The sequence below is a fragment of the Desmodus rotundus genome, chromosome 6 (assembly GCF_022682495.2).
Source record: "Desmodus rotundus isolate HL8 chromosome 6, HLdesRot8A.1, whole genome shotgun sequence".
NCBI classification, from domain to species: domain Eukaryota; kingdom Metazoa; phylum Chordata; class Mammalia; order Chiroptera; family Phyllostomidae; genus Desmodus; species Desmodus rotundus.
In genome coordinates, this window is record NC_071392.1 from 33,703,658 (window position 1) to 33,719,089 (window position 15,432).

Sequence of the window (15,432 nt, forward strand, 5' to 3'; positions counted from 1 at the left end):
AAATAATACAAACTAATTAATAATACCAGAATAAATTCCATAATTCATGTACTAACAACTGTAAACCTACTTTTGCCATACCCTGTATGTGTGTGTGTGTACCAGGAAGCTGGGTTTATAGAGTGCAAACACAGCAGGAGATAAGTACTATTTTATTTTACCAAAATTTATGCCTCTGTCAGTATTCATTCCAGAGACTCCTGTCTATATTTCTTCAACCTTGATGATCTTGCAAAGCGACTAGACTTTGAAGTGTTGCTGCCATATCAAGAAGACTACTAACTTAAACATACTATACTAAACATATTATTGGGCCAATTTAGGTAGCATTTGGACAAAATATAAATCAAAGTGTAGGAACAAAGCATGAGGTAACTGGATTTAATTCATTTGCAAGGTTTGAGAGTCTTTTCCTCTTGGAGACAAGCTGACAAACAGTTCTGTTTTGTTATTTTATCCTGAGCAGGTACAGATGGGGGAGAATCAAAAACAGTGTTTTAAGAGAGAATCAGTTGGAGTTCAAATCCAGATTTGACAAGTACACAGATCTTCCTGAGTGACAATAAATCCTATTGTGAAGGCAACAAAGATTAGGAGGCTTAAGCTTTATATGTGAAAGATCTGAAAGTGAATTTGTTTTTTATTATTGCAGATACTTTTATGGGTTAATTGTATGAGGATCCAGTTCATTTGCTTTTTTCTAAATTGAGATGAGCCAGAATATCTCTGGGACAGAAAAAAACATGGTTGCTTGTGAGGATGTGTATTTTTTTGCTCCAGTATTTGCAGCTAGCAATCTTGAGAAAGGGACTATGACCCATAGGTTGTCTCACAAGGAATTATTTGCTACTGACATGTTAGCTGTATTAATGATTACAATGTTGTCTTTTCCCAAGTCATTGTAATTTGAATAAACAGTCAAATTGCTTTAGTAGTAATGCTCAACATTTACAAGGAATTATAAGAAGTTCAAGGTGATAGCTAAACCAATTGAGTTATATCCAGAAACCTAAATTATACATGGAATTGGGTTGTCAAAGCTAAAAATTCATTTTCTCTTTGTTTACAAATATAAAAAAATAGCTTTGTTATTAATAAGCTCTCTCCCTCTAAAAATAATACCTAAGAAAAAATTTTACTTTTTATCAAATTTTTTAAAGTGTTAAGTCTAATGCAATTAATTTAAAGCTTCATATCTCAGACCATTTTACTTTATTCTTTAAATTCAAGTATTGACTTATTTCTCTATAGTTACAACAAATCTATGAATAGTATAAGGTTTATAATAAGATTATTACATGAATTTGATATTTAGATACAAGACTCTACCAAAGCTTTAGAAATCACTTATTAAACTGAAGAATCCTGATTAAATATAAATTTGAGAAGGAAAAGCAGAGAGAAAATTTCAGAATAGCTTGTTTCTAGTTCTAAGCTCTTCTATTAATGAGTAACAGAATGAATTCCATGTAATTTTGGATTCACTTTCAAGTGTACCAAAAAGAGCATATTGTTGGAAGTTCAACGGAATAGACCAGATATTTTGTCTAAATCCACATGAAAAATAAAACTAAGGAAACTGTTTGTTCATGTTAGGCCAAAAATACTCTCAGGCAAATCCCCCACCATCATTATAACATCATCACATCCAGGAAGAGCCTTTACTGAAGCAAGAACCAAATACACACATTTAGCACTGGAACTTGAAAAAAAAAAAGACGTTTGTAAGTTTTATTTTAGTGCACATTTTCTTTCTCTCTACATAAAATTCAATTTCATTTAAAAGGAAAATTGTACACTCAGCTCCAATTAAAATTCAGGTAATTTTTCAAAATATTTTGTGGCAAAATAAATCTTTAGACAGACATTTTCAACACTATCCAAGAAAGCAATATTACAAGGTCTATAGCAAATTTAATTATTTCAATGTCTTCCAAAGTGGGCAGCATGTACAAAAGTCTGCACAACATTAACACCTTTTGATCAAAGGAAATTTGGAAAATGCTGCTAAATCAGCTTACCATGAGATCTCAGCTCTTTTAACATCCAGATAGAAGTTCCCAATCTATGCATTAAACATATGGAAGAAATGTTGAAATACAGCCACAAGATGGGAGGGCATCCCAGGCAGAGGGGAAGTTATGGGTCAAGATAATCAGGTGGGAGATCATAAGGGATCTTTTGAGAAACCGTAGGGACATTCTGGAGTTGCAGGGGACAAATCTGGTCATGGATGCAAGAGTCAGGATGTGGCTGCTGTCAGTGACAGACTAAGTAGTCCAAACTCTTTCAAAAGCTGATCAGCCATTGAAGGTTTCCAAGCAGAGGAGAGATAATAAGAATGTAGTTATTTGGGAATATTATTCTGGCCATAAATAAATAGGTGGGTTTGGAGCAGGAAAAATACTGGAAACAGAGAATTCACTTAGAAGGCTTTAGCAAAATTTAAGAATGAGATTAAATATGAATGATAAATACAAAATAAAGAATGAAAGCAAGAAATATTGTAAAATAAGAAAGAGAGGAATGAGATGCAGTTCCAAAGTGTTTCAAAGAGCTCCACAAGAGAGTGATGGGGACTCTAGTGGCCAGAGTGAATCATTTGCAGTTTTTCTCTGGGTGGATCACGCTTTATAACTGGCCCCATGTCTTGGTTAAGGGTTTTCTACTACACAGGAACTATCATTTTTGATAACAAGGGTAATTCTATTCATTTTTTAAGAATTCCAGCTCACTTGTCATTTCTTTTTTAAAACATTAGTTTGGACCTGACCGATGTAATGCAGTTGGTTGGAGCATCATCCCAACCAACTGAAAGACCATGAGTTCGATTCCTGGTCTGGGTACATGTGTCGATTGCGGGCTCAGTCCCCAATCCAGGAGCATGTGAGAGGCAACAGATTGATATTTCTCCATCACATGCATGTTTCTCTCCCTCTCTTTCTCCCTCTTATCCTTTCTCAGTAAATTCAATAAACATGTCCTCTGGCGAGGATTAAAAAATCATAGTTTTGTATGCTTTCTTGGTAACCTAGATATACAATATCCATAATACTTAAATCAATATATTTTGAAGATATATTGACATGTGTGTCTCTCTTCAGTTAAATTATACGTTCCCTGAAGTTAGGAACCAAATTTGTCCATATGCTGTTATATACTGTATTTTTATATAAAGTAAGCTATAGAAAAGGAAATGTTATTAAGAAAATCATAAGAAAAAAGAAAACAGATAAGCGGCAGAAGTGGAGGGGGTGGAAGAGGTGGTAGGGGAGGCACAGAGGCAGGCAGACTCAGTGTAACTGTATGGAAATGCATCATAATTTCTGTCCAACTTTACTGCTTTTTAGTTTATTCAAAAATGTTTCCACATGGCACCAACCCTTCTTCCATTGTTCACTTTAGTTTCAGTGCATGTGTCATGGAAGGGACAATGTCATAAAAGAAGTCCAAGGCAGTCTTGAATACCTGGAACTCTTCTGCCATATTGTCTGACGTCAAATCTGTTTTCCGGCCCTCCTCTTCTGCCTCTTCTTCCTCAGCACCTGGCCCTGGTTTGGAAGCCCTCATCTTCCTCAGGCTGTCTCCTGTTAATTCTGCTTGTGAGATGTCTATTAGTTTTTGTATTTCTCAATTTCTCCAAGATCCATACCTTGAAACTCTTTACTCCCCTACCTTTTAGGTTTTACTTCTTTTGCCATATCCACAATTTCTTCCACGTTTCCCTTGACTGGCTGTGTCATACATTATGTGAAGTCATATACAACATCTGGGCATAGTTTCTCCAGCAGGAATTTATTGTTTTGAGCTTGATAGCTTTCACGCTTTTTCTGTGACCAACAATGGCATCTCCAATGGTGTGATCCTTCCAGACATTCACGATGTTCCATCTTTCGGGGTTGTCTTCTGTAACGTTGACAATCCTGACATAGAGTACCATGTGTAGTGAGGTGTAAGGTCCTTATAACCCCCTAATCTAGAGGCTGAGGTTCTGGGTGGCTAGAAGCATTGCCCAATATCAAAGTGACTAAAGGATGGACACCCAGGCTCCTTCCATACCTTGGCAATTGTAAATTATGCTGCAGTGAATATAGCTAGGGGTACTTGTGTTCTTCTGAATTAGTGTTTTGGGTTTCTTTGGATATATTCCCAGAAGTGGGATCACAGGGTCAAAAGGCAGTCACATTTTTCATTTTTTGAAGTATCTCCACACTGCTTTCCACAGTGGCTGCACCAATCTGCATTCCCACTGACGGTGTAAAAGGGTTTCCCTTTCTCCACATCCTTGTCAGCACTTGTTGTTTGTTAATGTATTGATGATGGCCATTCTGGTAGGTGTGAGGTGATATCTCATTGTGGTTTTAACTTGCATCTCTGTGATGATTAGTGACGTTGAACATGTTTTTGCGTGTCTATTGGCCATGTGTATGAACTCTTTGGAGAAATGTCTATTCAGGTCCTGTGCCCATTTTTTAAATTGGATTGTTTGTTTCTTTGGTGATGAGTTTTCTAAGTTCTTTATATGTGTTGGATATTAATCCCTTATCATATGTATTGGCAAATATGTTGTCCCATTCCAGGGGTTGTCTTTTAATTTTGTTGATGATTTCCTTTGCTGCTCAAAGATTTTTTAGTTTGATCCAGTCCCATTTGTTTATTTTCTCTTTTTTTCCTTTGCCTGAGTGGATATATCAGATGAAATATTACTATGAACTATGGGGCATTTACACAATAGAATAGTACTCAGCCATAAAAACAGGTGAAAAATTTACCCTTTGCAACAGCAAGGATGGACCTGGAGAACATTATGCTAAGTGAAATAAAGAAAAATGCCATCTGATTTCACTCATATGTGGAATTTAGTGAACAAACTGGACTAACCAGCAAAATAGAAACAGAATGAGAGATAGAGAGCTGGCTGACAGCTATGGAGGGAGTTACAAGGTGGAGGAATTAAGCAAAAAAGAAAAAAGGACTCGTGGTCATGAATAACATTGTGGTGATTGTGGGGTGGGAGAGGGGGATGTAAGGGAGGTAAATGGCAATGGAAAATGCAATAATAAAAATAAAAAACATATTTTCATGGAAAAATATTAGAGGAGTTAAATTTAAAGATGGAATAGAAAACCTAAAGCATCAATAGAACCAACCAGAGAAAGGATCCTCATTGTCTAGGCCTCCTTGTTTTACAGTCCAAAGACTGGCGGCTGGCGTTTATCTTTTCCTTTAGGCCCATGGGTTAGAAGTGTTATCCATAAGGGCAAGCCTGGCCATGCACCCGACTGCATTTACGCAAACAGCAGAGTTAGCCTATTCCTGTCCTGCCTCAGATCCTGGGGCTGGCTTCCCTTCTTCTCTGTCTTGCTGATAAATTTCCTCCACAGCTTTTATTCCACCCCCACCCCCTAGAAATGGGGAACTTTTGTCTGCTTGAAAAACCTGGTCAGGCAAATATCCCTTTTGCTAAATGATTTTCTTAATGGCATTTGGGATCTTGTCTGCTGCCTCTCGGTCAGCAGAAGATGCTCCTCCTGATGTCTTTATATATTCTTTTTAAGTCAAATCTCTTTCTAAAATTATCAAACCATTCTTTGCTGTCATAAAATTCTTCAGCATTAGATCCTTTACCTTCCTTCTGCTTTAAGTTGTCATATAATGTTTTTGTGATTTTTTTTCTAATCCTGTTTGAGTCTATAGGTATGCTTTTCTTATAGCAATTTTGCACCCACATAAAGGCTGCATTTTTAATATGACATAACATGGTATTTTGCAAGGTTTTCACACCTGCCGGCATAGCTGCTGTGATGGCTTCACTCTTTTTACAGTGGTCCTTATGCTGGATTCATTCATCTTGAATGATGGGCAACAGCAGCTGTATACCTCACCCTATGTTACATACCAGGTAACTCAAATTTCTCTTGTAATATCAATATGTTTCCCTGATTCTTAGGAACACTTTCATAATCACTAGGGCACTTGGCATGGGTCCTCTGGTGTTATTGAAGGTATGCAGCAGTACAGTAAACATGATGAAAAGTATGGGAGGACTGCGAGAGATCACTTCTCACTAGTTCACCATTTACTGGAGGGGACTGCCCGTGCAGGGATAATTAGCCTCACAAGGTGTTTTAAGCACATACTAGAAACACTTGCCATAGCAACAGGAGGCAGCTACAAAGTGCTACAGCAGTGCACAGGAGGTACCACAGTTAATTTTTTCGGTCCTAATTTTAATGCCACGTATTTTAATTTGTTTCTATTTCTCTCAACCGCAAATGGCACCATGTGCTGTCTGTGTTTCATGCATAAATTTTGTTAACTGTTTATAATAGATTTGTGTATGTTTTATGGTAGCAAATGATAAAATAAACTAGTATAAACATATACTTTATACATTTATTACACACAACTCTCTCTCTGTGAATTTTTTCAGTATTTCTAGGCTACACAGGTTGTCTGTTAGTGTTTTCAAATTGTCCCAAATCTCCAAAATTTTTCCAACATATTGATTTTTAAAAACCTTCACTTAATTGGACCTGCACAGTTCAAACCCATGTTTTTCAAGGACCAATGGTTTCCTAAAATATGTTTTTGGTTGACACATCAACCACAAGTATAGATATTTCGGGATCCTGATTTCAACAGACTCAGATTCATAAATCATTTATGAGACAACTAAAGAAAAAGACCACAATTGATATGAAGAGATCACTGTTAATTTTTAGATATGACAAAGACTATGCTATTTAAGTATCACTATATATCTTGAAACACTTTCAGATGAAATGAGATGATATCTGGAACTTGCTTCAAAATAATGCATGGTGGTGGAGGGAGGAGGAAAGGTGAGCAGAGTTGGTAAAAATGAAAGAAAACGTATTATTGTTGCAGTTGGATGGGAGCCATGTAGTTAATTTTTTTATGTGTTTGAAAAATTCCATTTTATATTATTTAAAAATGCATGTTCCCAGGCCCCATCTCAGAGTAATGGAATTCGAATATCTGAAAGATAATCTGGGAATCTGCATTATTAATGAGTTCCAAAGTAATTATTATGCACACAGAGATTCAGGGATTACAATTTTAAAACAATTTGTCCTGTAGCTCTTGCTCTTTTCAGTGAAATACAACTACATACACATGCCATATCTTTAAAAACAGAAACTGTCTTGCATCTCTCCAGGCCATGTATTTTCTATGCATTCAATAAATACTAGTGATGTTAGTCAAAATATTTATTGTTGTTCACTGTGCATAAATATTTCAGGTCTAGATAATATAAAACATAACCACGTATTCCAAGATCTGGTCCATTTGGCAGAGGAACTATGCACCTTCTCAGAGCTGTTAGCAATAATTCTTTGGCCGTATTGGGATTTCTTTTTTAATGGTATTTAACTCTTAATTCCTAAATTCCAATGTTTCCACAACTCATACAGCAAAGATAAAATCTAACAAAATGGAAACAATAGCCTCCTCTTTTACAGACAGATTAAAACACAGAATATTAGCAGCCATGTGTGGGATACCTACACTATTAAACACACAAAAAAAGAAAAAGAAATAAAATGTTTCCACTCGCCATTACCCCTCAGTTTTAAGGGAGATTCTGTTTCTTCCCAATGGTTCACTTACTAAGTAACCACTTGATTCTCCTAATAGAGTTTTCTTGGGAAAATGTAACCTTTTATTCAGAATGGTTTTTCCAAGCCCTACTATTCCCTATCCCTATACCACAGCACTCTTTTTTTTTTAATTTTTATTGTTACTCAATTACAGTTGTCTGCATTTTCTCCCCATCCCTCCACCCCACCCCAGCCAAACCCACCTCCCCCCCCACCCTCCCCCTTGATTTTGTCCATGTGTCCTTTATAGTAGCTCCTGTAAACCTCTCTCCCCACTATCCCCTCCCCACTCCTCTCTGGCTATTGTTAGATTGTTCTTAACTTCAATGACTCTGGTTATATTTTGTTTGCTTTTTTCTTTTGTTGAGTATGTTCCCATTAAAGGTGAGATCATATGGTATTTGTCCCTCACCGCCTGGCTTATTTCACTTAGCATAATACTCTCTAGTTCCATCCATGCTGTTGCAAAGGGTATAAGCTCCTTCTTTCTCTCTGCTGCATAGAATTCCATTGTGTAAATGTACCATAGTTCTTTGATCCACTCATTTGCTGATGGACACTTAGGTTGCTTCCAGTACTTGGCTATTGTAAATTGTGCTGCTATCAACATTGGGGTGCATAGGTTCTTCTGGATTGGTGTTTCAGGGTTCTTAGGGTTTAATCCTTGAAAGAACTATATAGCAGACTCTGTCCTATTCCGTCCAGTGTTGTAGTTCTGCCACTAACTAGCTAGGTGGTTTTGAATATGACACTATTCTTATTGGGTTTTGGTTTCCCCATATACATAATTCTAAAATAAATGTCAGTATACTCTTAGATCATCTCTAAATTCACCTATGGTTTTATGCTACTTCTACAAGAAAACCTTTCACTAATACTTAGACAGAAAACACAACTTTTAGTGGGAAAAAAAAAGATATAAAATGGTTTCGCCTTAGCATGTTAGATGATAATAAAGGTCAATTGATATGTTCTGTTCTGAAGGTGTAGATCCAGGAATATGAAGGATTTCTCCCACTTTTACTTACCTGCTTATGCGCATGATCATAAGAATTAATATGATTATCAAATTCCTGGTGTTTGTGATACTGCTTGTCACATAATTCACAGTAAAAATTTGCCTTTACATCCTCCAGGGCCTTTGCTGTGGACTTCTCATTTTCTGGAAAATCCTTTAAAAAACAGAAGCAAAAGTGTTGGTTACATTTCTCTCTAATAGCATGACTGGATATCATATTATTCAAGTCAGTATTTAATTTTATGGTGACTGAAATAACATAGTTAGGCTCATTATCTTTTGTAAATTTACGGCATGGGGGAAGCGACTTTCAGTGCGGACTTATCCTCATCCCTAAGTTATCGATGAAGATGTAATGAACTGCCCCAAAGAAGCCCTCAGCTGGAGCCTGGTCATCACTCCTGTTGTTATTGCCAGTTTTCAGCTTATTCTTCGGCTTGACTCATCTAACTGAAATGCTCAGTACTGTTTCTTCTGCTTAGCCAATGGCCCATCTCGAACACTATAAGGCCTCTCTAGTACAATATCTTATTGGGACATTAATTGCATTTTTTTATATCATTCTTCTATGTGCCATGTAATTTAGCTTCACCGAGATCATTAGTGTTGGGACTTGCTATTCTCGCTGCACATAATGCTTTTCCCACCTGTTAGAATAATGAGCTTGTACTCTTTTCCCAACACCCAGCTCTTTGTCCCCTCTGGGGAGCCTTTCCATGGCTTTTCCAGGAGAAGACCTCCTTCTGGTACTTAGTACTGGACACATCCATGATAATTCCTACTTGTCTCCTTCACAAACATTTGTCCCTTGCAGGGACTCAACCCTTACAGTTTTGTGTGCCACACAATTTCATCTTTAGCCAACTGATTATCCACTCCACACACGTTCTTTTCATGACATCCATTCACACTATAACTACGACCTTATTTGTCCATAATTCTAACTCCAGCCTGATCTTCTTCCACAAGCATCAATTCCTGATAGCTATCACCAATGGGTTTATCATATTTTTCAAGACTCTTACCCTTACAATTTTGACTATGCTTTATCTCAAACAGAGTTTTGACCACCTCACTACCTTGTTTGAAATACTCTTAAATTCTCTCATTGCCTGTAAAAAATAGTGATGCATACCTATTGAGCAAAAACTGTGTGCCAGGTATTAGGCTAAGTACGTGAATTATCACATTTATTTCTCACAACAATTCTATAAAAATAAATGCTATCTAAATATACATTTTGCAGATGCATCACCCAGTATTTAAAGAGATTACACACTCATGGTCACTAAATTAATAAGTGGAGAGAGGACTTGAATTCAAAAAACTTACACCTAGCTCCCATGGTAATCAACACCTATGCTTTATCACCTTCCTTTAAGGGCAATCCCCTTAGTACACCACACTATCTCCTTCCTACCTCATCACTATCATCTTGTACAGTTGGTGCTCCCATATCACCCTCTTTAATTCAAAGAGATGCTGCATGTTAGTATCTGATCTGTTTTTATGACTATTGCTCGCATAAACCCTTTGAAGACAGGAACTGTTTTATTTGTTTTTGTGTCCACGATGTCAACATATTGTGTAACCCAGAATAGGTGCTTATTTAATATGTATTCACCTAAGTAAAAGAATGACTGGCAACTGGCACATAGAGGATACTAAATAAATATGTAAAACTGGATGAACAAAATAAAGGATGGCTTTTAGCTTTGTTTCTCCAAAACTACTAACTGTCTATAGAAGGAAATCAGGCCATAAACCTAAATCATAGGGGCATCACTGCCCAGACAAGAAAGCAAGCACACACAATGTGGGCAGTCTCTCACAGGGTTAGGTGAAACAATGAGGAAGTCAATTAATTGAGACATGAGAAAATAGTCATTCAAGTGAAGACATAAGTGGTGAACACACATGATAAAGAGCAGGAATGCCATGCATGCCATTAACAAACAGCAAAACTATGCCTTGTATCTGGATTGCCCATTTAAAAGAGTCCAAGTAGGACTTTGGTTACATTCTAACTAGTGGGGGTAAGGGATAAAAGCTACGGGACAGATGTATCCACTGATGAGAATATGGACTCTAATTTAGGGACAAAACCCAGTAGTTACTCAAAGAATTGGGGTAATGGCCTGCTAGTGCAGTCACTGTTGAGAATTGAGGCAGGGTGATAGCATTGGAGTAGAGCCTGGTCTCTTGATTTAGTAGGCATAGAACCAAGGGAAACCATGATTTCTAATCCAGCCATTGTCACTAGGATTTGTTGAATGCCCTTTCTTAGTATAATTTTAGGGATGGAATTGGAACGAGGAACTATTTTTGGTTTCCCCACAGTTCTTCTTACTTTGTTATGACTCTTGAACAACAGTCTTAGAAAACTGACTATGTGCCTTGATATCGAGCAACTCTGCCTCAGTGCTTAAAAATGCCTTAGCTTTACTAACTCAGCGTGGAACAGGGTAGTAACTGAGAATTCAGAGGGAATCTGATTAAAATGGGTTTTCACACTATTCCATGTTATGTAGAGGATTTTACAAAAATAGCTCAATGGCCAGGAGTGAAGCTTCTCCAGTTCTTCTTGGTCTCTTCATCTAGACATCCTTTATTTTTGAAACATCCTGTAATGGTGACATTACATGCTTTTCATTTAAAAATGTTATAAGAGAGTTCTGCTAATATTTTAGTCATATATTACCTCCTCTGAATATTCACAAAGCCATCAGACTAAATTACACATCCCGTTTCTTGCTTCATTTTTCTTGACAGGAAACAGTGCTGATATACCCATTTCTCCTCCTCTTAGGATTAATGATATTCCCCAGGGCATATCCCTGTTCCCTTATTAAGAGAGCAAGAGTGCACAGGTGCGATACTAATGCCATCAGCACACAGAGTTCACAATCCAGTGTACCCATCCAAGCCAGAAGGAAGAGTATAAACCCAATAGCAGGTGACTGGGGATCAGAAATGGGGAAGCTGAGACCTGTGGGTAGAAATACCAGGCAAAGGAGAATTCATTCCAAGAGTTGGGTAGGGTCAGAGGAATCACGGTGGAAAATAGATGAATGAATCCTTAAGGATCTTTGGAAACACTTGAACACTGATGTTAGAACTAGAGCTGAGTAAAAGAACCATAACCCAAGTGTCCCATGATATTACTCAGTATGAGGTAGGCCTGTACTCAGGTGTGCAATTGGAATATCTATGAAGATGGAGCTGAGCTGGTTCACTGGTATGTACCAGAAGACTTGAGTGTAAGGTTTCAGACTACTAGTAGAAGAGGTATCACATACTCTAAACCCATCATTTAGCAAGAAATGGAAAATGATGTTAGTCTTATCACGACTTGTATAAAATGAGGTCAATACTAAAGCAGGCCACACTTTCCCCTACATTATGCTGCTTCACCACCCAACCATTCATCCATCCACCCAACCATTCATCCATCCATCTAACCATGCATTCATCCAGTTACCCGTCAAGCAGTCATACATTCAAGAATCTCTTGTTAAGCATCTTCTAAATTTCAATTTCTTACTGGGTCTTTACCTCAGAATTTTACAGTCTAGTATTAGATAATTTCATGTAAAGAGGTAAACATTGTAAATTGTGCTAGAGTGATAATGATGTTACTATAGAGTTTAACTAGTTTATACTGGTTAAACATAATTTTTAATATTCCACAAAACCACAAAAGCAAAACAGCTGAACAAACAAACAAACAAAAATTCAGAGAGACAAATGACAGCTTACTGGTTACAATAGGCAAAGTGGGCTGGAAGAAGGCACACCGGTGGAGGGATTTCTTTGCATGGGGATGGAAGGGACCAGACTTTAGGTGGGAGCATGATGCAGTACATACAGATGTCAAACTATAATGTCACACACCCAAAACTTATATAGTGTTACAAGCCAATGCTACCACAATCAAAATAAAGTAAAATAATTTTTTAAATGATTGGAAGAAAAATCAGTTCTTTTCTTTCTGTTTCTCTAACCCATTGCATTAAATACATTGTAAGCACTCAGAATTTCTTGCCTTTTTGTTGAATTACAGAATACTTTTACTGGTCAAATTACCTTGAAGGCAAATGAAGGTGATATTTACTTTTTAAAATAATCATGTAATTAAAAAATATATTTAAAGATATGGAATAAATATACAAGGAGTAAAGTATCCACTTATTCTCACTATCAGTAAATTTAAAAATAAGAAAAAATTAAAGATCACAATGATACAGTGCAGTTACAAAATTTTATTATCATTGATTTGCTGGTTATTTAAATTTCTCTTTTCACAGTTTGCCTATGAAGAAAAGGAACTTTATGTAACAGAGAAAAATTTATAAAATAAAACTTGTTAATCATCCTCAGTGATTCATTAAAAGGTTGGAAATGAGTTATAAATTGAACATGACAGTTATATGACAAGAGTCATTTTTAAAATATTAGGTATCATCATTGGGCATTTTAGGTTGCAGTTCAGTAATATTTCCATAGTAATTAATTACTTTTCATAATTAATATTTTGGGTGAGAGAACAGAAAATATACATTTTCCACACCAAGAATTTTACATTTGTGAATATAATAGGCATGTCTATAAACTTGCAAATACTCTGACTGGAGTGATACATTTATTTAGAAATATGAATGTTTACTACCAAATTATTTTTATTATTGTAATCCTGCTTACGCACGAACATCGACTGAGCGCTCCTTGCAAACCAGAAATCTGCCAAGCACTTCACACATCTTAACTCCCTTAATCTTCACACTAACCTGATGCAGTATTATTTATTATCCCATATAAAGATACGAAAGGCAAGATACAAACACATTCGGAACCTCAATCAGTGTTGAAGTGCAGACGCCGGATTCAGACTCAGGTCTGCTTGACTTCAGAGCCATGAATCACCACGCTCGCGGCTGCCCCAATGGCTGAGCCTTTCCCCAGACACCGCGTAACTCTGAGCTGTCTCCGCTAACTTGTATGCAGATTTAGCATGACACAGAACCCCCAGCTCCCGGAGAGAGTTACAGGAATAATTTCAATTTTAAAAATCTATGAAGTTCTTGGTGCTGAGCAGTGGGCGCTAGGAAAATATAAGGTGGTAGTCCTGTTTCTACTGGTTGTGAATATGTGCCCTGATTATTAAAAAGGAAGAGAAAAAAATCAATCGCTGTTCTCCATATCTCCTTGATATGGAGATATGGAGAACAGCTCAGAGGTTTGAGGATTGAATTCATATTCTTTGCCTAAAAACTCACATTTGACCTTTCACTGTTATGTGTAAGAGGTTGCTGCAAGAATTCTAATGTTCTCTAACCGGTTCTCATGCCTTGGCCCCACATAAAACCCTGCTTCAGAGAGAGGGCATTGCCCCCTCAGAGAGAGTAGCAAGCAGCTGCTGCCGACTCAGAAAGCTCTCTGGGCCCCCACTGCTTTCCAGTCTCTATGAGAGATTGGGAAAGAACAACTCATTTTAGAGCATTTTTTCATTTCTTTGTTCTGTTTTGTGATAGGAAAAAATTAGTCTTTGAAGACTAAGTAGCCCTAATCTCAGCCTTTATTTATCTTACAGGAGTTTAAACTTTCAAGGTTTCATTTACCTCAGTATAAACTAAGAGGAATAATGAGTAGCCTACTGGCTTGCTGGAGTATAAAAATGAGATCATTTTTATGGAAACACATAGTGCAGTGTGTAGTAAAACATAGGTACAATGTTTGCGTGTTTGGGTGTGTCTGCATGTATGTGTGCATGTCATTATGTGTGTATGAACTAGAAAACTTAAAAAAAAATAATGTCATTCTCCCATGAGTCTGCAATGCAATTGCCCTTTTCCAATGAAAATTTGAGCACATGAGAGGAGGCCTTCTCATCTCCAGCCACCATCTCATAGGGAAGCCCTGCCCTGCTAGAACTTCAAATTTCATTTACACAACTAGGGTTTTCAGATGTCTTTATCTCATCATATTAGTTTTTAACTGTTAGACTATTTAGGAATTCTAGGCATAGTCAAGAGAGTTTCATAGGTGTGTAATTAACATTAGTATTACTAATATTAATTTCCCTAAAGATGTGACATTTCTTTTATTAAAAGATTGGTTTTTGCATTCTACAGCCTCTGGCACGATACTAGTTACTTAGAGGAAACTTAATAAATATTTGTTGGCTAAGTGAAAGTAATGAATAAGAAGGCAGAGAACGCTTTTAGCACTACTTAAAAGATAGCTTCGCCTCCCCTGGTAACGGTAAGGCATATCATGTAGCCTTTTAGAATGATTTGTTTTTCCTTTCTTTAAAAATGTATGTTCTAAAGTCTAAGGAGTTTATTGAAAAATTATCTTAAAATAATGGAGGTGGCACATAGTTTTACCGTCAGAATACAAATTTGTGATTTGCAATGCTCTTCCTATCTTAGCATAATCGATCATTTTCCCTACAATTTATCGATAGGCAAGAGCCGGTTTCCTACACTTGGATCGGATATGAACAAAGTCAGCCCTTCGACTCCAGGGCCAGGCAGGTGTGATGTCAGCTGCTTCCTGGGATTGAAAAGGTACTTGTCCCTCTTACTAATGACTGGTTCCAGTTGCCCAGATCAGAAGATAAACACAACCACATTAGACATGTGAAATTGTCTCTGGGTGGCATTCTTGGGGGACAGCTCAACGTCATTTCTAATCTGAAAGGAGTGACAAAACTACTGGAAAGATGCCAAAGTGATGCTTGCACGTTTGTTCATGAGGCAACAGTGAAATATTTAAAGTTTGTTTGTA

At 37.0% G+C, this 15,432-nt stretch overlaps 1 protein-coding gene across 1 annotated transcript in view; it reads right to left on the bottom strand.

Moving 5' to 3' along the window:
- Positions 1-15,432, bottom strand: part of LOC112319833 (zinc finger protein 804B) — a 472,412-nt gene that overhangs the window by 77,902 nt on the left and 379,078 nt on the right. The window contains exon 2 of the mRNA XM_024577205.3: positions 8,654-8,797. Within this exon, the coding sequence (XP_024432973.3) occupies positions 8,654-8,797 (144 nt within the window). The remainder of the gene's footprint in view (positions 1-8,653; positions 8,798-15,432) is intronic.